This window comes from Dermochelys coriacea, chromosome 5, assembly GCF_009764565.3.
Source record: "Dermochelys coriacea isolate rDerCor1 chromosome 5, rDerCor1.pri.v4, whole genome shotgun sequence".
NCBI classification, from domain to species: Eukaryota; Metazoa; Chordata; order Testudines; family Dermochelyidae; genus Dermochelys; species Dermochelys coriacea.
In genome coordinates this window covers 5,515,465-5,542,674 of record NC_050072.1, presented here as the reverse complement: position 1 = coordinate 5,542,674, position 27,210 = coordinate 5,515,465, and the positions used below count along the sequence as shown (strand labels likewise).

General features: G+C 48.6%; 1 protein-coding gene across 4 annotated transcripts in view; it reads right to left on the bottom strand.

Moving 5' to 3' along the window:
- Nucleotides 1–732: 732 nt before the first annotated feature.
- The window catches only part of NOL6 (nucleolar protein 6), an 80,798-nt gene continuing 54,320 nt past the window's right edge, over nt 733–27,210 (bottom strand). For 3 of the 4 annotated variants that reach the window (XM_038402226.2, XM_038402228.2, XM_043515009.1), the window contains exons 24-26: nt 12,452–12,652; nt 2,699–2,800; nt 733–1,237 (exon numbers count right to left, since the gene is read on the bottom strand). In XM_038402226.2, coding sequence (XP_038258154.1) covers nt 1,085–1,237; nt 2,699–2,800; nt 12,452–12,652 — 456 coding nt within the window. In that variant the 3' untranslated portion in view covers nt 733–1,084. Of the gene's footprint in view, nt 1,238–2,698; nt 2,801–12,451; nt 12,653–25,108; nt 25,266–27,210 lie in introns of those variants that run through there. The other variant, XM_043515010.1, reaches the window with a different exon arrangement.

The following is a 27,210-nucleotide window of genomic DNA, read 5'->3' as shown; positions in this document are numbered from 1 at the left end:
GCTCCTGGCATGTCTAACTCCTCAACAATATTAACATACCCAGCATTTAAAAATTGCGTCTGTGTCCCAAGAGACACGTTTGGACTTTGGAAAGCAATTTCAGCGAGAGAGGAACACAGGCACTGCTATGCTACATCGGACCCACGGTCCATTTAGCTCAGTATCCTGCCTCTGACAGTGGCCAGTACCAGCTGCTTCAGATTCAAGAACCCTGCAATAGCAGATGTGGGATAAACTGCCTCCATATTAAGTCTCATCCTGATCTCAAGTAGTTAGAGGTTGGCTTAAGCCCTGAACCATTAGGTTTAATATCCCCTCCAGAATGCTTGTAAGCAGGAACTAAATGGGTATTGAAAATATTCAAAGTTATGCGTCCGATCACTAAGTTTTTGGCCTCAATGACCTCCTGTGGCAGTGAGTTCCACAGTCTAATTACACACTGCATAAAAAAAAAAAAGTATTTTTTACCAATTTTGAATACTTCACCTTTTAACTTCATTGAATGTCCCTTTGTTCTTGCACTATAAGACCAGGAGAACAGAGACTCCCAATCTACCTTCTCTAGCCCATTCATCGTTTTATATACTTTTATCATATCCCCCGATTTCTCTCTTTTCACTATTACAACTCTGGATAATCTTGCTCTCTATATAAATGCAGCGTGGGTGTGTGGGTGTGGGGGGTGTGTTGCTCTTATGAGAGAAATGCTATTGGTGACAAAAATAAAAGCAGTTATTAAAATTACTCTTTATTATACTAGGAAATGCCCTTCCTGTTTCACATCCCAGCAGGTATTTGAGACATGGACATTTTATATAAAAACATTCACCATGAGGAACAAATAGGAACATTTATGAACAATTCATCTCACCTTGAGATGACTTTGGAGAAGGTATAAAGAGGGGGTGTCTTATGTCTATAGAAATTATTATCCCTTTTCAAGGGGTGCAATGTTTCTGTGAATGAAATGTGTACCAGATTAACAGGATTAGAGATATTGCTCATGAATTTTCTTCCCCTGAACAGATTTATAAACAAAGGGTTACAGATATGGTACAGGAGGCCTAACAAGCTCTTGATGGCCTTAGATAGTCCATTTCTCTGTACGTGCCTCCACTGATCTGACCAGACCTTCTCCCAGGATCTCAAAGTCTTCTAGGATGGCTTCCACATTGGGAACGGTGACTAGCTCTTCACAGCTTAGAGACGCCATCATTCTTCCTTTCATGTTGGATGCCTGTAACACACATGCATACGGGTTGGGCTAACTGACATCTGCATGTTGTACCCAGCAATACTGTATTCTTCTCCAGAAGTTAAATCTCTAATGCAATCCCTCCCCTCCCATTCCGCAGTGAGCGCAACATGACAAGTAAATGCTGCCACTGTTCGGTCTCACCACTTCTCTTTCAATCCTGTCCCCTTTTGCTAGCACTACATTCACTTTTAACAGCTCCGGTTACAGTCAAGTGAGCTGCAAAATACACAGTGTAAAGCAGAAGGCTGCAAAAGAACCCTCTTCAGAGCATACACAACCAAGCAGCCCATCAATATAGCAATGATACAATTTCCAAATCACAATTACCCTTTATATGTGCGCAGTGAACACTGGAAAATTACTCACTGATGATATTAGGAGCTGGGGATGGCCCCAAGCAACCGATGCATAGAGGGTGCGTTAAAGGTCAACGGGTCAAAGACAACATGTCTGAGCTGCCTTTGCTTTGATCTGTTACTGGGAGTTAAGAACTGAATCCAGCAAGCTACTGTAAGCATGGAGTTATCTCACTGAAGTCAACAGAGCTCTTCAGATGTGTAAAGCAAGGCATGGGCTTGAGGGCATCATCTCATTTCATCACAGGTGAATGACTAGATTTCCAAGCAGAAGCACTGCAGGGCAGCAAGTGCCCCAGGCACAGAGAGGAGCTACACTTGATCCTAGGGAATGAAAGGGATGGCAGAACAGCCAGGGTTGCTAGAAGAAGTGTGGGCCAATAATCACAAGTTTTTGAGTCTTTGATGAGTTCCTCATATAAAGCAGCATGACTCACGTCCACACCTGGTGCATCAGACCCACCTTTACCATCCTCCAGGGACTCTCCAAGCCACACTCTTGTTCCCAAATAGCTTTGCATGTTAAACTGCATGGCACAAACTCAGCATGATCTTTGGGATCCCAGTGCTACTGTCCTGGACATCTACTGGTCAGTGGGAGCTACAGACACATGGCACTTCTGAAAAATCAGGCCTTGGGGTGTCAAACTGGGCAACCAAAAACACAAGCTTTCTCTGAAAATGGGGCTCTTTGCCTCAGTTTCCCTGTCAATGGAGACAGCACTCACCTACTCTCCAGGAGAGCTAAGGCGGGTGTGTGTGTGTGCGCGCGCGCGCGCGGGTGTGTGTTGGTCAAAGGATGTGTGTCTTGGGCGGTATTATTGCTTAGTGGATAGAGCACTGGACTCGAACTCAGGAGATCTGGGTTTTGTTCCCGATTCGGCCACTGGCCGAAGTAAGTCACTTCACTGCTCTCTGCCTCAGTTTCCTCAAGTGTCAGATGAGAGGATACTGCCTGCCTTTGTAAAGCATTTTGAGACCTGCTCTGTGAGACTAGGTGACACTAGTGTTACTACAATCCCCTCCAAACTTCCCACAGCACCGGAACAAACAAGAAACTAAAAGTAGAGGGTCAAAAACTCACCTTGAAAGGCTGGGGCTCGAAACTGGAGGGTTTCCACAAAACTCCAATCACCTCCCCGCCGTGCAAGTCATAGAAGAACAAGGCCAGGTCTCCAAAGGCCTCCTGGAAGAGGATTTGAAAGGGAGTCATTTCAGGCGTCAGAAATCACGTCACAAACCCTGTGTAATGCTCCCCAGGAGGGAGATGCACCAAGGACACTGGCTCACAGCCAGGTAGGATCTGGTGAAAGCCTCTTGAAAGTGCAGATTCTACAACTGTTTCACGGATCAACACATCCCAACTTCAATTAAAATGACCTGCCCTCCAGGTGCTGGCCACAGGGCTACCCCCCGACCCATCCTGCAACAGAACCGTATCAACTCTAATGCACTGGAGCTTGTCATGCAGGAGGGGGCGGGATCTGCCAGCCACCAACTCTGCCCGTAATAAAGGTCACTACAAGGCAGCAACACCAGGGAAACCACTACAATATGGAACAGCTCCCTGCAGCATAAGGGAAGGAAAGAGAAGTGCAGCAAGCAAGCAGCCCCCAATGATCAGGGTTTCTCTTTTGAGTCCCACTGCAGCGTAAGGATAATATAACAGGCACTTAGAGCCCGGTGAAAGGTCAATAAAAGAGACTTCAACCTATCCCAGAATATCTCCTCTAAACTAGAGTCCTATCTGCCACTTGCTAGGCTGGACATAAACAGAGGAGACTGCACATTTAAGAGAGAAGTGCAGCCCACAGTGAGTACAGTTCCCAGCAGGCCATGCTCCCCTGGATTGGGGGGAGGGCCATATTGCAGAACCATATGGTTTGCAATTAGCCTGTGTGCCATGCACTGGCCTTTCTTGCTATGAAGTTTCTGCTCGAGTGAGGCTAACTCCTTCAGGATGAAAAACGTCTCTGCTGCAGGTTGCTCTTGAAAGTGGGGTAGGGAAGCCCACTCATAGCACGTCAATCGCTAGACCGGGGCACTAAAGCTAATGAAGCTCCTTCCTGCAGTTCCTCTGCCCCCACAACCGAGCTCCCACACAAAAACTCCAGGTGCGCTGCCAGTTCTACACTGAAATTGCAAAATAATCACAAGGAAAGACTCGTTCCCAGCAATACAGCACCTCAGGTCACGGTAACTAGACAATTCAGTTTCCTTTTAAAAGTTTGCCTCTAGAACTGCTATCATACTATGTGGGGCTCTGCACGGACTTGCTCTCATGGCATGAATACTTCAACAATGTGAATGACCCACCAAGCCCATCCTCCCACAGCCTGCTCAGGTGGCTGCCTGGAACAAGGGTTCAGAAGGAACGCTCATGAACCACAACAGCAGCCCCAGCTTGATTGCCCTGTGCCCACACGACAACTCCCAGTGTGGCAGGCGGGGGGACGGGACGACTGAGATTAGTAAACAAGATCAGGTGTGGGTCTACCTGAATGCGCGCCACCAGACACTTGGGGAACAGGGATCGGATCTCAGACACAGGGATAGCCAAGGGAGGAATCATAGAAGATTAAGGTTGGAAGGGACCTCAGGAGGTCTCTAGTCCAACCCCCTGCTCAAAGCAGGACCAATCCCCAACTAAATCAACCCAGCCAGGGCTTTGTCAAGCTGGGCCTTACAAACCTCCAAGGATGGAGATTCCACCACTTCCCTAGGGAACCCATTCCAGTCTGCACCACTCTCCTAGTGAAATCTTTTTTCCTAATATCCAACCTAGACCTCCCCCACTGCAACCCAAGACCACTGCTCCTTGTTCTGTCATCTGCCACCACTGAGAACAGCCGAGCGCCATCCTCTTTGGAGCCCCCCCTTAAGGTAGTTGAAAGCTGCTATCAAATCCCTCCGCACTCTTCTCTTCTGCAGACTAAACAAGCCCAGTTCCCTCAGCCTCTCCTTGTAAGTCATGTGCTCCAACCCCCCTAATCATTTTCGTTACCCTCCACTGGACTCTCTCCAATTTGTCCACATCCCTTCTGTAGTGGGGGGGCCCAAAACTAGACACAATACTCCAGATGTGGCCTCACCAGTGCCAAATAGAGAGGAATAATCACTTCCCTCCATCTGCTGGCAATGCTCCTACTAATGCAGCCCAATATGCCGTTAGTCTTCTTGGCAACAAGGGCACGTTGTTGACTCATATCCAGCTTCTCGTCCACTGTAATCCCTAGGTCCTTTTTGGCAGAACTGCCGCTTAGCCACTCGGTCCGCAGGCTGTAGTGGTGCATGGGATTCTTCCGTCGAGAGCAGGATTCTGCACTTGATCTTGTTGAACCTTGTGGACTCCACTAAGAGCAACTCCTAGGGCCGAACTCATGGGAGCAGCTGCCAGGAACAGATCCATAGATTCCAAGGCCAGAAGGGACCGTTGTCATCCATCTAGTCTGACCTCCCATAGAACACGGGCCAGAGAACTGCCCCAAAACGAATCCCTACAGCAGAAACGTCCCATCTTAATTTAAAAATGGGAAGTGACAGAGAATCCGCCACGACCCCTGGTAAATTGCTCCCGTTGTTAATTACACTCATTGTTATTCAGCTTCCAGTCAGGGATTGTGTTGTACTCTCCTCTGCTAGCTCTGCAGACTAAAGTCCACCACTTCTCCACAGAACAGCTAGAGCTTGGGCAGTGGCAGTACAAGCTTCCCACCACTGTCCTGCTAATATGACACAACCCACATTGCCAGGAGGCCCCCCCCCCAGGAGTATAACAATTCCACACCATGCCTAGTCACGTCTCTGCTGAGACGGCAAACAAGCGGACTAATAGTTGGGTCCTTTGCAAGGTGGGTGCTTGCCGATAAACTTTCCTAAGTGCCCCTCTACTCAGCTGCTACCACTGCTCTGATATCCTTGTACATATCACAGTAGAAGTGGCTCTTAATGGAGTAGCAGCCTTGCCAGCCATCTCAGAAAGGATCTTGTCTATGCAGGGGCGGGCACGGAAGAATGAACACATCATTGTGGAAGGAGCAGGTGAACCAGGTTGGCATCCTTGGCACTGGAGCTGAGTGGGTGGGGACAGGGGTGTCTTAAGAGGCAAGAGAGGATAAAAAAAAGGAGCGGCAGAGTCATCAGGCCTGAAAGGCAGAGCTGTAAATCCGAGGTGGTGCCGAAAGGAGGAATTCAAAGCAGACGGTGACGTGCTTGGCTTGATGGGATGGAAATGGACTGATACCCGCCAGCTCATCCCATTGACAGGGCTTTCATTCAGGCTAGGCTAGTCAGGGGACATCTTGCAAAACTAGTTTTAAAATCAGTGCCTCCCAAAATTACCCGCCCGCACATTACTTGACGTGGGCAAATCTAGAATGTTCAGAGGTAGGTTGATACCAAATTCCTCTTGGATGAAAGGCTCACACCAGCCAAGGGGGACGAGCAGTAATGAGCTGCCAAAATCTTAACCACCGGTTCCCTCCTCACCCCATGAGGGGGGTCATGGCCCACCCCCGCCCCCTGGACTCTTGCCCCATCCAGCCCCCAGATTCCTTGATGCCCCCCGGACCCCTGCCCCATCCACCCCCCTCCCTGTCCCCTGACTGCCCCCAGAACCAGGCAGGAGGGTCTTGTGGGCCACTGTAGTGGGTGCCCACCCCACTCCTAAGAGCCAGAGGGACCTGCTGGGGGGGACGAAGTGGGGAGTCGTGGCGGTGCTTACCTGGGGCACCTCCCAGGAAGTATCCGGTAGGTCGCTCTAGCTCCTAGAGGCGGGGTAGCAGAGGGAGTGTCTGCTCCCCCCACTGATCACATCGAAAGTGGCGTCTTAGGTTCCAACTCTGTGGGTGCTCCAGGCTAGAGCCCCCACGGGGAAAATTTGGTGGGTGCAGAGCACCCACCGGCAGCTCCCCGCCCTGCACCAGGCCCCAGCTCACCTCCACCTCCGCCTCCTCCCCAGGGTGAGCTGGGGCGGGGAGCGGTTCCCCTGCACGCTCCCACCCCAGATTACCTGCTGCGGCGCGGGCAGCCCTCCCCCTCCCCGAGCTCACCCCCGCCTCCCTGGGCCTGAGCGGGAAGCTGCTGCCTGCTTCTCAGCCCCCCGGCTTCCGGCGCGACCAGTTGATTCACGGGAAATCGAGGGGTTGGGAGGCGGAGAAGCAGGGGCGGGGGCGGTGCGTTCAGGGAAGGAGGCAGAGCGGAGGAGAGCTGGGGCCGGGCAGGGAGCTGCCGGTGGGGGCTCTGCACCCACCAAATTTTCCCCGTGGGTGTTCCAGCCCCGGAGCACCCACGGAGTCGGTGCCTAAGGCGTCACTTTTGGCCGGCTGTTAAATTTAGAAGCGGGACAACCAGTTCTAAAAGGGCTTCTAAATTTAACAATCCATTCCAACAAATCAGTGTGAACCGGCTCCAGCTGGGAATGAGCCCGTTAAGGGAATACACTTAAGCACACGTTGCCTGTGCTGTGTGTGCATGTTTAGAGCCAGGGAAAGCCATCCCTCATAAAAGGGAATAAGGTCTCTGACAATCTGGAAAAAGCCCTGGTTATTCTAAGGCGCGAGTTCTCCAGAGTAACACACTGATGCCTATGTGCAGGGCTTGGAGGTGCTACACAGGCATGTCTGGCTGGATGACAGCCATTAGCCTTCACACGATACAGCACTGAGACGGATTATTTCCCAATAAAGTTATTGCTCTGTGAATACAAAGCGCCTTTCCCCTGGGTAACAAAGGCCAGCACAGACATTAAAGGGACAATGTCTGGTCAAAAACCTTATTGAAGGGCAGAGCTCTGAACCTGTGTTACTACCACCACCTGATATCGGAGAACATTTGGGTGGAGATTCAGAAAGCCGCCTCGTTCAGCTACCTGAAAAACTGCAGCCTTAAAAGGTCTAATTTATTATTTGCAGCCTCTGTGCTGTTTGTAGAGTACTTGTGTCTCACTAATCATGGAGTTGCTTCCCTGACTGCCTCTCGAGCTCTAGCCCAGTGCTGTAATTCTGAGGTTGCAAACACTGGGTAGGGGAAGGGGGGGTAATTAAAGTTTCCCCTGCAATTTGGCTTTAGAAGTCCATGAAAAGCTCTCAGTTAAATTATTTCAGGGAACCAAAAATGTTGATCTTCCATGACCTGGGAGCCTCTGATCTCAAGAACGGGGAAGGGTGGCCGGACTGCGGAGGGGGCGGATTTTCTGGAGAAGGGGTACATAGTGCATGAAGGATGATTTAAACTGTGTGACCTTGTTTTTCTAATCCTCATTCCCCCCCCCCCTCCTCTTGCTTCCCGGCTGCTGCTCTCGCTCATTGATTGCATCATGCCTGCCTTCAGATCGGGAGCTCGCTGGAGAAGGGTCTCTCACTCACTTGGTCTTTGGAAAGAGTCCAGCACATCCACACTACTACAGCACAAATAATAAATATACTAATTAAAGGTTTGTTCAGGGTTTTGAACACGCTAAGTGCTCTCGTTAACAACCTGCCTCTAAATCCTAATTAAAATTAAACTGTAGCTATCTGCTTAAGATACTACCTAAAAGCACTTGCCATTTGCACTCTGCAGGCCTCGCTGTCAGGATAATCACTCTCTTGACTGGTTTCAGAGTAGCAGCCGTGTTAGTCTGTATTCGCAAAAAGAAAAGGAGTACTTGTGGCACCTTAGAGACTAACAAATTTATTAGAGCATAAGCTTTCGTGAGCTACAGGCACTCTGAGGCTCAGGAGCACATCAGGAACTTGTTTTCCCAGGGTCAGTGAGAAGAGACAGTGACAACGTCTAGGCAGCCAGCCAGGGATTGTTTCGGTATTCAATGGCATTATAGAGGGAAAATTACACCAGAATTGGAATTTGCCCATAGAGATTGACAGTCAACAAGAAATTTGAAGAAAAAAGAAAAAAAAAAAGAAACATAAAAAGCTACCATTTTTGTGCAACACTAAAAACCAATGAGTGGGTTCCCAGAGAGATTTGCGTGGGCCTGCCGACATACTGTTCTGCGTGTGTCGACCACAGAAGGAAAGCAGCCATGTTCTTTGGGCTGCATTAAATAAAAGAGTTGCTAAAGGAGTCAGCGAATCGCACAAGATAGAGGTGTAAATGCCCCATTGGGCCATCTCCTTGACAAAGGAAGAACTGTTCCATCTAATATTGTTTACTAGTGCACTGTCTTGTCTTGCAAATGTCTCGCGTGACTGAATTTTCACACCTTTCTTTGGAAGATTGCTCCACAGAATTTGTAGGGAGACAGTGTTCTGCAATTTCGAGGAGGGTGTTGCAAACGGTGGAGAATAAAGAGCACATCAAGTGACTAATAAAATCCTCTTAGCTGAGGTTAACCTCAGAGAGAATGTGGGAGAAAAATTGTTCCAAAATATGCGCGAGTATGTGTACATGCACACACCAACACATCTGCCCGTATACTACGACTCACCGACCTGTTTTGCAATGTGACAGAGAATTTCCTAAAGCCACTTGCCAGATTCACCCGTCAGAGGGGCCTTTATTCAGAATAGAAACATTTCCTTTCTTCTAGAGGGAAGGGTCCACAGATTCCATTATATCCAGGACAAAAACCTTCTTCATCCCCAGAAGTCTATTTTTTTCCTCCTCTCACAACATATGAGCATATACATTTGCCCACCCTTGCTTTAAGGAAGAAATAAAAGTTGCTTTGCAGTAGGAAATGTTCACATTAATTGAACATAGTGAAATTCAGAAATTTTACTGTTAGTTAATCCTTAGAGAATTCAGTGCATGGAAGCATCTCAAACCTACCAGGATCTTCAAAGGGCTGGCCACTCCCATCCTGCCCTGAGAGTTCTGGCTCTGACGCTCGGCAAACCGTAACATGAGAAGACTCACTGTACGGGATCTGTGGACCTGCCCACCAGAAGGAAGGTTTTTCTTTTTCTTCTGCACACAGAAGATTCACAGACCCCTTACAGTGGGCTGTCCAGGAGCAGTCTGCAGTCCGGGAGGGTATGATATACGAAACTCTATGCAGCTGAGTAAATAGACCCAATCTGTGGAACCAAAGTAAGCAGAATCCTTTGCTCAAATGCTGCCTTGGAGAAGCTTGTAATACTCTGTAAACGTATGCACGCTATGAACAGAGTCCACAAGATCTTTCAGTCCAGGAGGTAGCCACTGGGGGAGCTCTAAGTTTCTGGCCTTGTAAACTTTGTTTTGCAACATTTTATCCACCCGGACATCAATGGATGGAATAAAACAAAAAGGAGTCAGTGATTTTCTGAACTGTTTTACAGCTTTGATGTAGATCTTCAACTCTCTCCTAACATCCAGGGTATGCCAAAGATTTTCAGTCGGATGTAGACAGAAAGATGGGACGGACTCTCTTGCGTCTTCTGGAATACTGAATTTCCCTTGGACATGAAAGCTGCATTGCGTCTTAAAACTTTGTCCTGATGGAAGGTGCAGAGCTGTGGTTCTACTGATGAGACTCCCAGTTCTGAAAAACTCTTCTTGCAGAAGTCAGCGTTATGTGACAGCTATGAGGAAAACCACTTTTAAGGAAATGAGGACATTTATCACAGAGGTTCAAAGGGTTCTTAGTAAGCCATTTAGCACTAAGTTCAGGTACCAAGGGAGAATCCTGCAAATTGGAGTAGGGTTGACACAAGATACTGCTCTAAAAAATCTTGGGGGAACATGTTCCTGTGTTTTCCTGTTGTCTGGAAGATAGAGGTTGCAGTCACTTGAAATGTTAACGTTTGAGGTTTAAAGATCAACGTGAGACCTTCGTTCAGGAATTCCAAAACATGTTTGACCTTAGCCTTGATAGGATCTATCTGCAAGTCTTTACACGGGGTCTCAGATCTGGACCAAATCCTTCTTATGCCTTATTTGTTGAGCTTTTTCTGGATGCTAAGAGCATGCCTGTTAGGGGCTCCGAATATCCTTTTTTGTTTTAGCTGGAACCTCACAAATACAAAGAAACTGGATTCAACTTCCCTGGGTCGGGGTGGAGGATCAGTCCTCGTCATAGAAGATTCCATCAGCGTGGGAGAAACAAAGGGTATTCTGCCTGCTGCACCAAGTCTGAAGCCCAGGCTCTCCACATCCAAAGCAGGGCCACCAGAATTACCTCTGCCCTCTGCTTTGTATCCTGTAAACTGTGTTGGGGAGCACTGCAAATCGTGGAAAGGCAAACAGCAGCAGCCCTTCCAGCCACAGAAAGTGTGCATGCATGGCTACGGGTCAGTGAACCCTCCACCTGGGGGCAGAAAGTGGGAATCTCTGCATTAAATTGGGAAGCAAATGGGTGACCAAGAGCTCTGAGTATTGAATCGAAGATCTCTGGGTGAAGACTCCACTTCTCTGGCTCTCCTGTCTGCTTAACCCCTCTGCCAGGGTGTTTAGCTATCCTCTTATGCTGAGAGCTCAAAAGGGACAGAGGGTTCTTTTCTGCCCATGAACATAACAGGTTGGTTTCTCGCAACATGGCTGTGGACCTGGTGCCTCGTTTGCTTACAAAAGCTACTTTAGCTGTGCTCGGACATCGTTGGAACATCTGTGGCTCAACTCTGCGCCTAGTGCTAGTAGGGATAGCTAACTGCTCTGAGCTCAAGGCAGTTAATGCTATGTCAAAGCTCCTTCTCCATCCATGCCGTTGTATGAATCTGTTCTTTGAATGAGCTCTCCTTTCTCTGAGACTGACATCGACTGGAGAGAACTGCGGTGACAACTCCCAAATCTTGGGGCCCTATGAGTATCTTGACTTCCAGACACCGGGAGAGGGATTTCCCCAAAGAGCCTACCTCCTGGATACGCAGAAGAGGTTTCAAAGTCCTTCCTTAAGAAAGGGGTCCATCTTCCCATCCATCTGGTCTTTGAGGAGGAAAATCACTCTCAGCTGGGATCACCGTGTCTTGTACTAGGAAATCTATGAACATTACTGTGCCTCTAGGTCAGTCTCCATTGCCAGGTGTGACACCAGTGTCCTGCTAATCACATTCTGCACCATGATCTTCCATGCAAAGCTGGAAGCCATTCACAGGCCCTTCCCAAACCACAGTGCTCCTCGCACAGCAGCTGATGGAGACAGGGCTGCATGCCTGAAAAGCATCTGCTGCCCAGATAGAATGCTGCTAAAGCTGCTGCCACGTGCCCACTGGGTGGCTGACACAGGTGGGGTGATAAGGGCTTTGCCAGCATGCACTGGTGAAACGTGCTGCACGGATATCCTCTGTTTATCCACAGAGTAGGCTTCCCCTCACTAACGTGCCTGAAACCAACCCTGGAGAGACCACCCTCCATGAGCGAATAAGGACTTCAGTTCCCATGGCCGATTCAATCCTTAGCTTCCCTGCTGAGACGACCACGGGGCCAATTAGTGCCAGCTGTAGTGATTTCCATGTTGTGGACACCTGCAGCATCCAGACTTATGTCACACAGGCTATCACCTAGATATGGACACAGCCATCTCCCATGATCAGTCCTGTGAGCCACTCACTCCCCCGCACCCTATACTCCTCTTTTCTATCAGAGAAGAGAGAGCTCTCTGCAGTGATCCCACTGCTCCAGCAAGGCCAGGTTAGGGGGCCAGAAACATTAAATTAACTGAACCAGGAAGACACTGTTAGGGCCATCATTTGCACTGGGATTGTGAAGTCCCTACGCAGGGCTCCAGGTGCTATCCGCTATGGCGATTCTTTCACCAGCTGACATCCCTACTCCCGTGGAACAGGGATGCAATCACTATATGCAGAAGATGGAGAGGTTCCATTATCCATTCCTGCAGTGAAAGCAATCTGCACACAAACCCCCACAGAGCAGCAGCACAAGCGCACACACCTCTGAGGCTCACCGCCACACTTACCCTCAGCTCCTGGAGGTAGCACTGCACTGGATCATAACCCACCACTGGGAAAACAAGGGTCTTGACTGGAGCATCACTCTTCAGCATTCCCCGGCTGAATGACTTTGCCGGTCTGTCCACGCCCTCCAGGTGCCTGGGGATCTGCTTGGCATTGAGGTGGATAAGGATGTCATAGAAATCCAGAGGTGGGCGGAAGACCATCTGCAGAAGGGGAGGAGAGGAAGACAGGGGTAACACTGCTCGCAATAGCAGGATATAGTGTAGGAGCCTTGGATCTTATGCCCAGTATCCCGGAGGAGGGAACCATCCCCCACCAAGTTCCCAGCATCATTACCCTCCATGTAGTTCCCAGCATCATTAACCCTTCAATGTCCCATTCCGGGCCAGCATCTGTTTCAGTGCCTCTGATGAAAGGGATTTTTAATCAACCCAAGTAGTTACAGTTAGAGATGAAAATAGCGTTTTAAAAAGTTACCATTTAAACTATTAAAATTGTATCGCAGGGGTCGGCAACCTTTCAGAAGTGGTGTGCCAAGTCTTCATTTATTCACTTTAAGGTTTCGCGTGCCAGTAATACATTTTAACGTTTTTTAGAAGGTCTCTCTCTCTAAGTCTATATATTATATAACTAAACTATTGTTGTATGTAAACAAGGTTTTCAAAATGTTTAAAAAGCTTCATTTAAAATTAAATTAAAATGCTGATCTTATGCAGCCAACCTGCTCAGCCCATTGCCGGCCTGCGATTCCATTCACCTAGGCTGGCAGCGGGCTGAGCGGGGCCTTCGGCTGGGACCCCGGCTGGCAAGGGGCAGGCAGCCAGAACCCCAGACCGGCAGCGGGCTGAGCGGGGCCAGTGGCCGGGACCCCAGACCGGCAGCGAGCTGAGCAGGGCCAGTGGCCGGGACCCCAGACCGGCAGCAGGCTGAGCTGCTCAGTCCACTGACACACAACCTGCTGCCGATCTGGGGTTTCATCCGCCAGCTCCTGCCAGCCAGGGTCCTGGCTGCCAGCCCGGAGTCCCGGCCCTGTCCACATAAAGTAGGTACCTACCTTCTCCCTGGTTCTAGCCATTCTCTTCCTCTCTCTGCACTGAGATGAGGGTGGGAGTGTGCTGAGAACAGGGCTGGGGGTGAAGGAGCAGGCTGGGGATTGGGGTGCAGGGTCTGGGCAGGAGCTAGAATGAGGGAGGGGGCTCAGGGTTGGGGCAGGAGGTTTGGGTGTGGAGTGCTTACCTGGGCAGCTCCCATTTGGTGCAAGGGGGAATGTGTGTGGGGGAAGGGGGTGTGCAGGAGCTCCCATTTGGTGCTCAGGGTGGAAGTGGGGATGTGGGGGGTGCAAGAGGCAGGGCATGGGGGGCTGGGGTGTGTGAGGAGGGTGCAGGGGTACTCCCAGCCCCCTGCCCTGAGCGGGTCACGGCAGGGGGCTGAAGGGGATATGTCCTGATTCCATCCCTGTCCCCAAAGTCCCCGGAGCAGAGAGCATGCTGTAGCTCCGCTTGTACCTCTCCCTTGCTCGTAGCTGCAGGGAGGGAGAGGAGGAGACAGGAACCCAGCACGCTGGGGCAAGGGTGGGGAGAGGGGGAAGCTTGCCTGCCCTGCAAGGAGAGAGCAGTGGGCGGAAAGAAGCGGGCCGGGCTGGGCAGGATTTTAGTGGCACGCTGCTGTCTGCCCAGGTCCGGCAGACAGCACGTGCCATTAAAAACTGGCACGCGTGCCATAGGTTGGGTTGCTGACCCCTGTTGTATCAGTTCAACGTTTAACCACTAAGGAGTTCACAACAGAGGTGGGGAAATAGGAAAGCAGGGGGGTTGCTGCAGCATCCCCATGGTTTACAGGGGGCTCCCCTGCCAGCCCCCAGCACGCCCCAGGTCCCGGCTGCCAGGAGTCCTGGGACCATAGCGGAGTTTAAACGTTAATTGAATACATTACTGATAAGACTGAGGTTTATCAGTTAACATTTTACATCCCTAGTTAAGAGTAGAGACCTGGGAGCGTGATCTAGTGACTGAAGCAGGAAGGAGTCAGGACTTCTGGGCCCTACTCACAGCCCAGCCACTGACTTGCTATGAGACCATGGACAAGTCACCGAGGGCACGCCTGCACAGCAAAGAAAAACCCGCGGCTGGCTGTGCCAGCCACTCGGGCTCAGGGGGCCCAGGCTGCGGGGCCATTTCATTGCTGTGTAGACAAGCCAAACTCTGGGACCTTCCCACCTTGTGGGGTCCTAGAGCCCAGGCTCTAGCCCGAGCCCTGAAGTCTACACTGCAACGAAACAGCCTCATGAGCCCGAGTTGGCATGGGCCAGCAGTGAGTGTCTAGTTGTTGTGTAGACACACTCTTATTCTCTCCTTGCCTTGGCTTCCCCATCTGGGAAGTCAGATTAATTGTATCTGCCCCGTAAAACATTTTGACGGCCTCAGAACGAAAGATCCTAAGAGCACAATTGTGGCTACACCACCCGGGTCAGTGGCATGCAGTAGAGTAACTACGTGCATGTCACTGCAAACGAACTTTCCCCGTGAATCAGATTCACACTATGGTGGAAACAGAGCAGCCCTCACTAATGGGTGCAGCAGGGGACAGGAAAACCCTCCAGCAAAGTCAAGCAACATGTGGATACGCTGATGAAAGGATTTAAATCCAGTGTCACACACAGCACGTGAAGTTAAGTCGGGGTCTCTCTTGGTGTAGAACACTTCTGCAATACTTGCTCAGGGCATGTCTGTGAGAGTCATGACACATTAAAGGGAGGGGGAACGGAAAGGATGTTAGATTATTCGTTAGCAGGCCAGGGAATAAAACCAAGCGTCCTAAAAGCATTCATTTCTGGTGGGTTGCGTGTTTCAGCTTCCTCTCTGAAAAGGGAACGAGAAGTTTGTGCCAAGTTCAAACAGAGGAAGCAGGAAACAATCAAAAAAACAGGATTCCTGGAACCATGCTCAATGCTGCCTCCCTCCTCTCATCAGCCTGGGATTGTCTCTCTGCAGCAAGGCCACTTGAAGCCAGCCATGAGGAAGGGAATAAAATGCACTGCCCAGCTGCTGTCTGAACTCTCTCACCCACACACAGTTTGAGAAGAGCCAGTCGCAATCTGGTCCCATTGGATGATTGGGGCAGGAGAGAGGGCGGCTGCTTTCCACACCAATCTGGGCTCCCCGGCCTGCTGAGAGACCTAGCCAGTATGTTCTGGCCAGGCTGTGGGGAGGGGCCAGCTGGGCTCTGCGTCTCACTCCCCGGCCCACTGAAGCTAAGAGCAATGCTGATCAGTAATACCACTAGCTCAGAGGAGAGGAGCATGGAAGTCCCAGACCCTCAGGCAGCCCTGGCCAGAAGATCTGACAGCAGCCTTCTTAGGGACCAAGCATATCCTCTCCCATCCTGGCTGGGAGGCCGGTGGACCCACGGGGCTTCCTTAGTGTGAGACAAGGGTAAGGTCTAGGAGACAGAAAACTGATTGTCCCTCTCCCAATGTCGGGGACCTTCAGGGGTGCAGTAAGGAGACACCTAAAGATCATGGAGGTCAAGGGTGACACTGGCTAGGGAGACAAAGAGGATGTAGAGTGGCGTGGACTCCCAGCATCAACAGGCTCCCTGCAGAGGGCATAGGGAGCTGAACTAAGCTGAAGGGCATCTCTAGGGCTCTGTAACACAATGAGACAGTCCCCTCCCGCAGAACCCCCGAGCCACTGCGCCAGGGGACGTGAGGATTCCATCTCCGGCCTTCCACCACCCCAGTGCGCAGCTGGTCCCTCAGAGGACAGTTGCTCGATCATCACAGCGGAGGAGAGGACAGGTTTATTATGAACAGAGCGGAGCGATGCTGGCAGATAATATTTGGACAGAGAGAGATGTGGGGATTTGGCCGCCGCTGCATTAAAATGGAAAGAGCAGCTCACCTGTGGAATAAATGACGTCACCAGCCACAGGCCCATCAGCACCAAAACGCACAGGTTGGGGGAACGCCACCCAGGAAGGTGAGGGCTAAAAATACGTGTGGGGCTTAGAGGCTGGTCAGCAGCCAAGCTTTGTGGAGGGTAACAATTGGACAGCCCATAATTCTGAGCAGCACTGTGGCCTAGTCTGCAGGGCCAGGCGAAAAAGAGTTATTCAGACTGAGCTTCTCACCTGGGAGAAGCTGCCGCAGAGCATCTGCAAGGTCCCTTTGCAGATGGAAGGCCTCCTGCTTGCTCCATTTGGCCTGCTCTGCCCTTAGGGAGAAGGAAGGTAAGAGCCTGGCGGGTAGTCCTGTCTAGAGAACAGGGCCCTGGGAAGATTTGGCTTTTGCCGTAGAGGAGATTCGATGGGCAGGCGATTTTGTTCAGTGCTGCCTGCCAAAGGAGGCTGAACAGCTAGGATGCTAATAGAGAAAAGCAGGGGTCCCGCTGCCCTGCACAGCCCGAGGCAGAGTTCTGGGGCATGGACAGAGGACGTGGTGCTCAGCCCCACGACCTGTCTGAACTGCAGCCCCCAGAGTCTCAAAAACATGAGAAAGGTCAGGGTGCAGCGTGGCCTGGTTACGGCAGCCACTCCCTGCTCCACATTCCATCCCTTCTGGTTCAACTGAGGAGGGCACAGCTCACAGCTGCATTTTACAAGGCGTTTTTTCTTCACGGCCCTGGAAACTGTGTCCTCTGATCTCCCCAGAGAACGTTACAGCTCCGAGGGTAGAAAAGCAAGCATCTCCCGCGCTGCCCTGCTAAGGTGACTCAGGTCTGGAGGGACCACCTCTAAGACAGAGAGGAGAGTTCCATTTTCATAACCCATGAGATCCTCAACTACCCTGCTGAAACTGCCAATTAAGGAACCCACGAATACCAAGCTCCCCGGTTGGGGCATTGTGATGTTAACGCCCAGCCACAGGGAACCCAGTTCCACCAGCTCCTTTCACTAGCCACAGCTTCCCTTACCTCTCTGCTGTATCCTCCAACATGCTGCTGAAGTTTTGGTCTGAGAGTCAGATCAACCACATAGAGCTAATTTTCAGGTACTGCAAGACCCCTTCCAGCCAGTGTCCAAAAGTAAAGGAATCTAATTTAGGCCACTCTACACAAAAAGTTGCACCTGTTTAACATCGTACAACATCACATCTTTAGTTGAAACAGGTTCAATTCTGGTGGGCAGACAAGCCGTTCATCTGATGAAAGGGATTAGCCACACTTTGGCTCTGCCTTTTGGTACGGCTGCCCTGCTCCTGTTGCTTGGCTTCTCCGTTACTGGAAGTTTGCAAACAGAGTAGCCCATTGTGCTAATCTCTTTGTGGATAAATAGTCCTTTTGATCACCCAGGATACCACGTCACCCATCCACAATCTTCTCTTTTTCTGCCTCATGTTCTTCTGCCATTAAACTTTCCTTCCAGGGCCCATAAATATACATCACCCACTAAACCTCTTAAAAATGTACCCTTCAAATCAAATCTAATCTCCTTTTCCATAAGATCTCTAACTAGAGTTTGCCGATTTCCAATCACCTCCAATATTTTTTCTTTGGTCATCTATCCATGATATTTTCAGAATTCTTCTATAACGCCATACATCAAAGGATTGTATCTTCTTTACTCTTGATTGTTTGAATGTCCATGTTTCACAGTCATAATTTAACACAGACCAAAAGTAAGTTTCTAAGAGTCAGACTTTAGTCTTCAGATTTTTGTCTCTCCTCATCAGATGTTTATTCTTCCAGGATGTCTCTTTTGCTCTTGCCATGCTTGTGCTAACTTCAGTATCCAATCTTCCATCTTCTGTAATAATGGTTCCTAAGTAGTAATAGTTTCTCACTTGCTGTACAGCTGTGTCATTCACTGGAATATTGCATGTTTTCCCAGGATCCTTGCATATCACCATAGTTTATGTCTTGTCTAGAATTCTTTGAGGAGGTCAATAAGCATGTTGACAAGAGGGATCCAGTAGATAAGGTGTATTTAGATTTTCAGAAAGTCTTCTACAAGGTCCCTCACCAAAGGCTATTAAGCAAAGTAAGCAGTCATGGAATAAGAGGGAAGGTCCTCTCACAGATTGGTAACTGGTTAAAAAATAGGAAACAAAGGGTAGGAATAAATGGTTAGACTTCAGAATGGAGAGAGGTAAATAGTGGTGTCCGCCAGGGGTCTGTACTGGGCCCGGTCCTATTCAACATATTCATAAATGATCTAGAAAAGGAGTAAACAAACAGTGAGGTGGCAAAATTTGCAGATAACACAAAACTACTCAAGGTAGTTAACTCCCAGGCAGACTGCAAAGACCTACAAAAAGGATCTCTCAAAACTGGGTGACTGGGCAACAAAATGGCCGATGAAATTCAATGTTAATAAATCCAAAGTAATGCACATTCAAAAACATAATTCCAACTACAGATATAAAATGATGGCATCTAAATTAGCTGTTACCACTCAAAGAGATCTTGGAGTCATTGTGGACAGTTTTCTGAAAACATCCACTCAATGTGCAGCGGAAGACAAAAAAAGATAACAGAATGTTGGGCATCATTAAGAAAGGGAGAGATAATAAGACAGAAAATATCATATTGCCTCTATATAAATCCATGGTACGCCCACATCTTGAATTCTGCGTGCAGATGTGGTCACCTCATTTCAAAAAAAGATACATTGGAATTGGAAAAGGTTCACAAAAGGGCAACAAAAATGATTATGGGTATGTAGTGTCTGCCATATGAAGAAAGATAAATAAGACTGGGACTTTTCAGCTTGGAAAAAAGATGACTAAGGAGGGATATAACAGAGGTCTATAAAATCATGATTAATGTGGAGAAATAAATAATGAAATGTTATTTACCTTCTCATAACACAAGAACTAGGGGTCACCAAATGAAATTAACAGGCAGCAGGTTTAAAACAAACCAAAGGAAGTATTACTTCACACAATGCACAGTCAAGCTGTGGAACTCCTTGGCAGAGGATGTTGTGAAGGCCAAGACTATAACAGGTTCAAAAAGAACTAGATAAATTCATGGACAATAGGTCCATCAATGGATATTAGCCAGGATGAGCAGGGATGGTGTCCCTGGCCTCTATTTGCCAGAAGCTGGGAATGGGCAACAGGGGATGGATCACTTGATGATCACCTGTTCTGTTCATTCCCTCTGGGGCACCTGGCATTGGCCACTGTCGGAAGACAGGATACTGGGCTAGATATACCTTTGGTCTGACCCTATATGGCTGTTCTTATGTTGTCCCACTCAACTCTAGACCAGTGGTTCTCAACCAGGGGTCCAAGGCCCGTCTGGGGAGCTGCGAGCAGGTTTCGTGGGGGCTGCCAAGCAGGGCCAGCATTAGACTCACTGGGGCCCAGGGTAAAAAGCTGAAGCCCTGCTGCATGGGGCTGACACCTGGGACCTGAGCTCCGCCACCCAAGGCTGAAGCCGAAGCCTGAGCAATATAGATCTGTGGGGGCCACTGTGGCATGAGGCCCCAGGCAATTATCCTGCTTGCTACCCGCTAACACTGGCTCTGGCTTTTACATGCGGAAAACCAGTTAATATGACACAGGTGGGCCATGGAGTTTTTATAGCATTTTGGAGAGGGCCTCAGAAAGAAAAAAAGATTGAGAACCCCTGCTCTAGACTATACTCCCCTGCTATATTCATTTATCATCTCCACTAACTTCATCAGACGTTCCGAATCAGCCAACAGCACTGTGTCAATCTGCATGGCAAATGTTATTAACCCATTTTCCATTCATCTTAATACCCTTTTCTGTTTCTCAATTAAATTTCATAAAACACTCGCTATAAATGTTGATAAAAATTGGGGACGTTATACAACCTTCTTTCACTCCTCTGAATCTCCATTAGATTTCCATTTCCATCTCCCATTACAAACCTCTTCTGACTCCAGCATCATTGTTTTATTACTCAGCATTCGTTTCCATCAATCCCTACAGATCTCAATATACTGAGCTATTTGTGGTGGCAGATTCTGCCAAATGCTTTTTGGAACTCAATGGAACACAAGTATACTGGTTTCCCCATTTCAGCTGATCTTTCTAATATGCGCTTCAAGTTCATAAAGGTGTTTATCGGGTCCTTTCCACCTTTGAAGCTGTATTGTTGTTCACTGACTTATCACTCTTTCCTTGTATTCAGTCTTGAACAACTCACAAGAGTATCTTAGAGGCCTGTGATACCATGATGATTATTCTATAGTCTTTACAGTCCATAGCATTGTTCTTTTGGGGGATGTGGATAAACAATGAGGTTGTAAAATCTTCTGGCAGTTTTCCCCATCTCAAACATATCTTTTATAACCTCTGGCAGGGCTTTCAAGCCTTCATTGCCTATGGTTTTTAATAATTCAGCCAATATTCCATCACATCTTCGTGTTTTTCCATTCTGAAGTCTTTTTACTGCTTCCATGATTTCTTTATTCATTACTGGTGCACTTGGTTTTTTCAGGCCCATCGCCACTATATAATTCCTTGATATATTCTCACTCTCTCTCCTTCTTATCTTTAGGGTCTGTCAAACATTGTCCACTTATGTCCTTAAGGATCATACTGATCACTTCTCTTTTGTAATTAAAGACTCATATCTTCTAATGCATCTTACTTTATCTCATCCAATTGTTCAATTTCATTGCATTTCTCATTCAGCCATTCAAACTTTGTTAATCTGCATTTATCCTTTATCATTGTATTAAATCTTTGCTATTCTTTTCCTGTTGTCAATCCGGGTGCTTTTACTTTCCCTCTTTTGACCAGCAGAGCAAGAATTTAATCTGGTATCAATGTTTTTTTGTTAGCTAGTAACATCTTGCCAACATGTTTATTTGCAGCTTCTTTATAGCACCTTCCAGATGTCCCCACGTCACTTGGTGCTTGGCTTTGCTGAGCCACAAACATTGCTTAATGGGGGTCATTTTGCTCAAGTCTTTGCACCACGGATTTACTTATTCCCAGCATCAGAAAGAATTTCCATGCAACTGCTATAGTGAAAAAAAAGCTGAATTGGAAGTTAGATAAAGATTGACTAAATAAGACTATATATTACTTATATCACTTGATCATTGTCTGTTAGGTTTGCTCCCTCTGGGGCACCTGGCATTGGCCACTGTCAGCAGAGAGGATACTGGGCTGGATGGACCTTTGGTCTGACCCAGTATGGCCATTCTTATGTTCTTAAAGGAAACTGCCACTTCCAACTGGCCCCGAAGAGTCCTTATTAAAATGAGTTTTCACAACACCAAAGACCAACAGAAATGTTTCTTTTTTCTTTTTTTTTTAGTTTAACAACTAATGAGCGACAGGGGATGGATCACTTAATGATGACCTGTTCTGTTCATCCCCTCTGGGGCACGTGGCATTGTCCACTGTCAGAAGACAGGATACTGGGCTAGATGGACCCTTGTTCTGACCCAGTAGGGCCATTCTTATGTTCTTAACAAAAGAGGGTATTTAAAAAAAAAAAAAACCACACACCACACCTTCCTCTTGCAGTGTTTCCAACCCAAACATAACTGCACTGAACGAGACCACAAAAGGAAAGTTGACTAGAAACTTATTAGACACAAAGGTGAGACGAACTAGTCTATTTTCATTGCCCAAGCTGAGAGAAATGGAAAAAAGTGAGCTACCAGTGTCAAAAATATATTGACTCAACTTTAATATCCTAAGATATTACTTCTAATATTGGCAGAGGAGATAGTTTTCCTGAGGTTTTATTTTCCTTTAACACACAGATTGCGATTTTCAAAGCTGTCTCGGGGCTTCAGGCACATTTCTTCCACTGGTATTTATGGTGAGTTTCTCTACATTCCCTAAATTGCTTTGAAAAAATCTCAGCTATGGATTTTTTTAATCTGGCTGAGGCCTGTTAAGCAAAACAGGGGGTTTCAAAAATATATGCCCCCCTCTTCATACTCTCTCTGTATCCATGAATGGTGCAGGCATTTCCCGCAGTGGAAGTTAATCACACTGGAACTGCTGGGAAACGAATGGAGGCACAGCATTGCAGAATCTGGGAAAGACGCAGACTTTCCGAGTTGTTGTTAGCTCCGTTCTAATGGCAGCTGGTCAACTTCTTTGTTTTAAAACTAATACACTTCCCAGCACCTCTGGAAGTCTGGATTTCATATCCCAGTTTGATTTGCTAGGCACTGCCAACCCACTCAAGAATATAAACCAGGTCAGCGCAGCTGTTTCTTGACAGATTTGTGGGCTCAGGAATTTGTTCTTCTCTAGCTACTATGAAAAACCTCTCTGCTCTGAAGTCTTTGTGGTTCCTGCCTGTTGACCTTCACAGGTCGATATGGCCCATTGGTTAGAGCAGAGAATTGAAGGGTCCAGCTCTGCCAATGACCCACTGGGCAAGTGAGTGCATCTTTCTGTGCCTTTGTTTAGCCACCTGTAGAAGGGGACAAAAACCTCTTTCAGGTTTTGAAAGACTTAATTCCTGTTTGTACGTTGCTCTGTTATTATTCATTAAAATCTATATAGGCAAGACAGGCAAAGATCAGGAGGGGAAATAGTGTCACACAGAGGGGAAGGGACTTGCTCAGCATCACACAGAAGGGAAGTTACAGAGCTGGTGTCACGAACACCTCCCCAGTGCCCGGAGTGAACGGGTGACATGCAAAAAGTATCACTTAACTGTTCAGCAGTAAAACGACAGTGCTTCTGAATAAAGACACTGATGGCAACACAGCCTCCCCCTCTCTCCACCCTTATCCCCACTTCCAATGGCTCCTATGGTCTTAATACAAATGGTTTGCCCTGCCTCCTTGCTAGCCCACGTGTAGGGCCTTGTCCTGCCTCCTGTCAGGTCAGGGCGCCATCGTGTGCCTCACTCAGGGAACCAGCCTCAGAAGCAAGGGCCGGAGCAGATCTGGCATGGAGCCGGGGGCAGCCAAAGAGAGAGTCAGGATGGCGGGGGAAGAGGGGTTACATGAGAGAGAAGCAGCTGAGGAAACGGAGAGGGGGCAAGGCAATGGCTGGTGCTTTCTTTCAGCTGAAGTCCCTCTTGGTAGGGTCCTAGGACTGGGGCTAGATGGCCCAGCAGGTCAGAGCCCCCTTGGGCAGCCATTCTGGAAACCACACCGCTTTCAGACACAGACTTATGAGTTTAGAAAAAGCTCTGCCCTCGTGCCCAGCCTGAGGGGCTCAGGAGCCAACCGGGCTGGATCCCCACATCCCTACCCCGCATGCTGCTCTCGGCAACGCTAAAGTCCCACCCTGGAAAGACAAGGCAAGCTTCACGGGTGCTGCCCATGCCCACCTCCTTCCCCACATCCTGCTTCCAGATGCCTTTTCTTTCCAGCTGAGTAATTTAATATAAAAGCCAATCCAAGCTAGAGACAACCTCCTCATGGAAACAAACAGCAGCTAACAAAGGCGGCTCCTGAGTTATTCTAGGCAGCTTTCCACCAACCTCAACAGGGAGAGACGTCAAGACACACAAGATCCAAACTCCCCCGTGAGAAGGGCCCAGGCTAACCAGGGAAGAAAGCTGTCAATCCCTGACCCAGTGAAATACAAGGCCTCACCCAAGCTGCTGTAAGCTCTGCCAAGGGCTGGCTGCATGGAACACCTCCACCTTCCTCTGCAGCAACATGGGCCGATGGAACAACACAACCAGCCATTGGGGGGAGGGGGGAAAATAAGGGGGTATGTGCAAAAGGGGATTACAGCTGGAGCACTAGTGATAGCTGGAGTCCCAGCTGCCCGAACCGTCCCATATTAAACATCAGTGCGAGTCACTCATGACTTCCTGAAGTTTCCACTACTCAGGCTGGAGCATTCCAGGCTTGGCTTCTACCCCACGGAAAATCTTGTGTGTGTGGTGTACATGCAAAAATTTCAACAAGAATACTCAAGCTATTTCTCATGGGCAAAGGGGATTACAAATTCCTCGGTGTAGTGGGGCACCTGCCCTACTGCAGCAGAAAAGGAGTTAAAAGCAGCCGTGGAAGAACAGCTGGGGAAGCTGACTGAATAGCTGACCACAGCTGTGGCCAGCTCAATTAGGGCCCAGCTGGCCCTGATAAGAGGGCTGTGGGCCAGAAGCTGGAGGTCTCTCACTCTAGCCCCAGAGTGGGAAGGGCTAGCTGCCTGAGAGCAAGGTTCCTGAAGTGGAGCAGTGCTGGGGAAGGGCAAAAGGAGCTGGAGAGCACCAGCCTGGTAAACCCCCAGGCTGCAGGCCTTGTGCAAGGCCTAAGGAAAGGTACTGGGGATGCAGAGGTACAGCCCGGGGACAGGCAGAGGCAGCTGGTCCAACCTCCTTGCCAGTGATGAGTGGCCATTACAGACTGCAGCCTGGCCCAGTGAGCAGGGGCTACGTGATGAATGGCAGTAGCCACTGAGGCAAGGTAGGTCTAGAGGGTTGGGGGTTCCCCAGGGAGGGGAGACCTGGAGTGTGGAGGTACTGCTGGGGGCAGGACACCGAGGTAAAGGGCACCGGGGTTCGTGAGGCACATGGGGCCAGTGACAGGCGAGACACCAGCCTGCAAAGGATGCTCCGTAAGCTGGAAAAGAGCTAATTCCCAGACGACCTAATTCCCAGCAGGAGGCGCCACACCAGTGAGCCTTGACCTCGCTACATCCGGTATTTAAAAAAAAAAAAAAAAGTAGTGTTTTTTATTCCCTTTTAATTCTCACCCCCACCAGCTCTAACATCAAAGTAGATAGGGAGCACGACGACAAACCATGGCAGAGAGACGGACAGCCCCTCACGCAGAAGGCCCTTCAGCGATCCAGCAAAGGCTGACTCCGACCTGGCAGTGATCAGTCCAGGAAGTGTCTCAGCACCTTCAGCCATTTTTTCCCCCATACTCCCCCCCAAACTGAAAAGGACACTAAGCGTGAATCTGAAAAAAAAAAAAAAAAAAAAACGTTTTAAAAGCAGCCTCTAATTTTCAGCATCTCCGGAGGCCCAGGTTCGGAGGTTCTGGGGATTCACACCTTCAACGAGAGCCATCAGCAGTTGCACCGGTGCTCAGAACCTCGGAAATATCTGGCCTTGCTCGTCTCACTGTGGGTGCCCACCTTGAAAGTGCCCCAAATCAGCAGAGCCCTTGAAAAGTGCACAGCATCCACAAAACATCATGGATTGAGATAGGAAACATACAAGAGTCTGAAATTCACAGACTTGGATGCCACAAGTTAACATGACCCCATATAAAGCCTAAGGGATCACAGATACCCCCTTGCGTGCACACACAAATCCAGCAGTCCTTACTAGCAGTGAAGTCAGAAATAACTAGGATACACTTATGTAAAACTTGAGAGCACAGACCATCAGAAAACAATACACATGCTCCAGGGCTGCTGGAGCTACAGTTGTCATAGGAATCAATTCCCATGCTCTACATCTCCATTCTGAGCTGTCATTAACATTATTATTTTGCACTTAAAGTCCCTTTCCCTCGCCCCTCTTGGTTTCCTATTCTCTGCAGGAGTTGGCTGCAGCTCCCACACTGCCATTTAGATGAGTAAGAGAAGCAGGCAGGATTAAAACAAAAGCCACTGTTTTATAGAGAATCTTTGGAACTGCACGCTGTCCCTGACCTGGTTCAAAAAATAATAAAAAAAAAAAAAAAAAAACGTAAATTAAAGCTTTACCACAGCTTATTAAAACCCAAGATCAACTTGGACTCGGGAAGAGGATTCCCCAAGCCTCATACGGCAGCTACAAGAACACAGTCCAGAAAAACAAGACATTTGTTATTTTTTAGTTGTACCTCTTACGTAAAAATTAAGCCCCAATCCTGCAATCAGATCCATGCAGACACCTGTTTTTGCATAAAGCTTTTGCCTCTCAGTGAGGCTCATTCACAGACTCCAGGCTGAAGTCACTGAACCACCATGGCATCCTCAGCCACATAAGAACTAATTTATTTTTGGTTTCAAATTTAAAAAGCTTGGTGTCTATGGTCTACCACCACAAGTTTGTTGAGTGTTTGGCCAAAAATAAACCCGTAGAGCCAACCCTACAAGGTGTGTAGGACCAGTAATCAGCTCCTTGTTTGTACTGCAGCAGCACGCAGAGGCTCCATCTCTGATCCAGCCAGGAGCTGTACAAACAAACGCTTAGTAGCAGACAGACACTCCCCGCACTGAAAAGCTGACAATACGAAGCGACAGGACGGGCGAAGTGCTGGAGAAAGGAAGTGCTGTGGTTCTCATTTGTATGAGCCCAACTACAGATTAAGGCACAGGTTTTTAAGGCTGTTCAGGCATTACGGCACTTAACGCGATTGCTGATTTTAACGATGCCTAAATAGCTTTACAAACCTGGCCCAGGGCCACCCAGGATGTCTGTGGCAGAGCTGGAAAATTGAACCAGATCTACTGAACGCCAATCTACTGTCCTAACCACAAGGCCTGTCTTCCTCTTACGCCCTGCTAGCTTCAATGCTCAGCACCTCCTGGCATCAGGCCCTGGAAGCTTGCGCTCCAGCAGCCACACAACATGAAGAGGAATAAAATAGAAAATGTTTGGGGTCACATCCTGCTCACACTTACTACCAGGCACAGGCTCAGATTTGCAGAGCTCCGAGGGATTGCTCCGCTCGGGGCTTCAACACCAACAAACCAAAGTCCCACTGAATCCCCGTGACGTGGGCTCCGTGCCAATTTGAAAATGAGACTTGGGCCTTGCAATACCTAGCATTGCAAGAGTTCAGAATCTGGGCCTATTCTTGGTGCTGTGACCAGTCTCATTAGAAGTTATTAAAGGCTGATCATGATCAGACGCACAAAATTTTCCACCTCAACAACAACTGGCAGACTCAATTAACGTTTCTCCCTTAC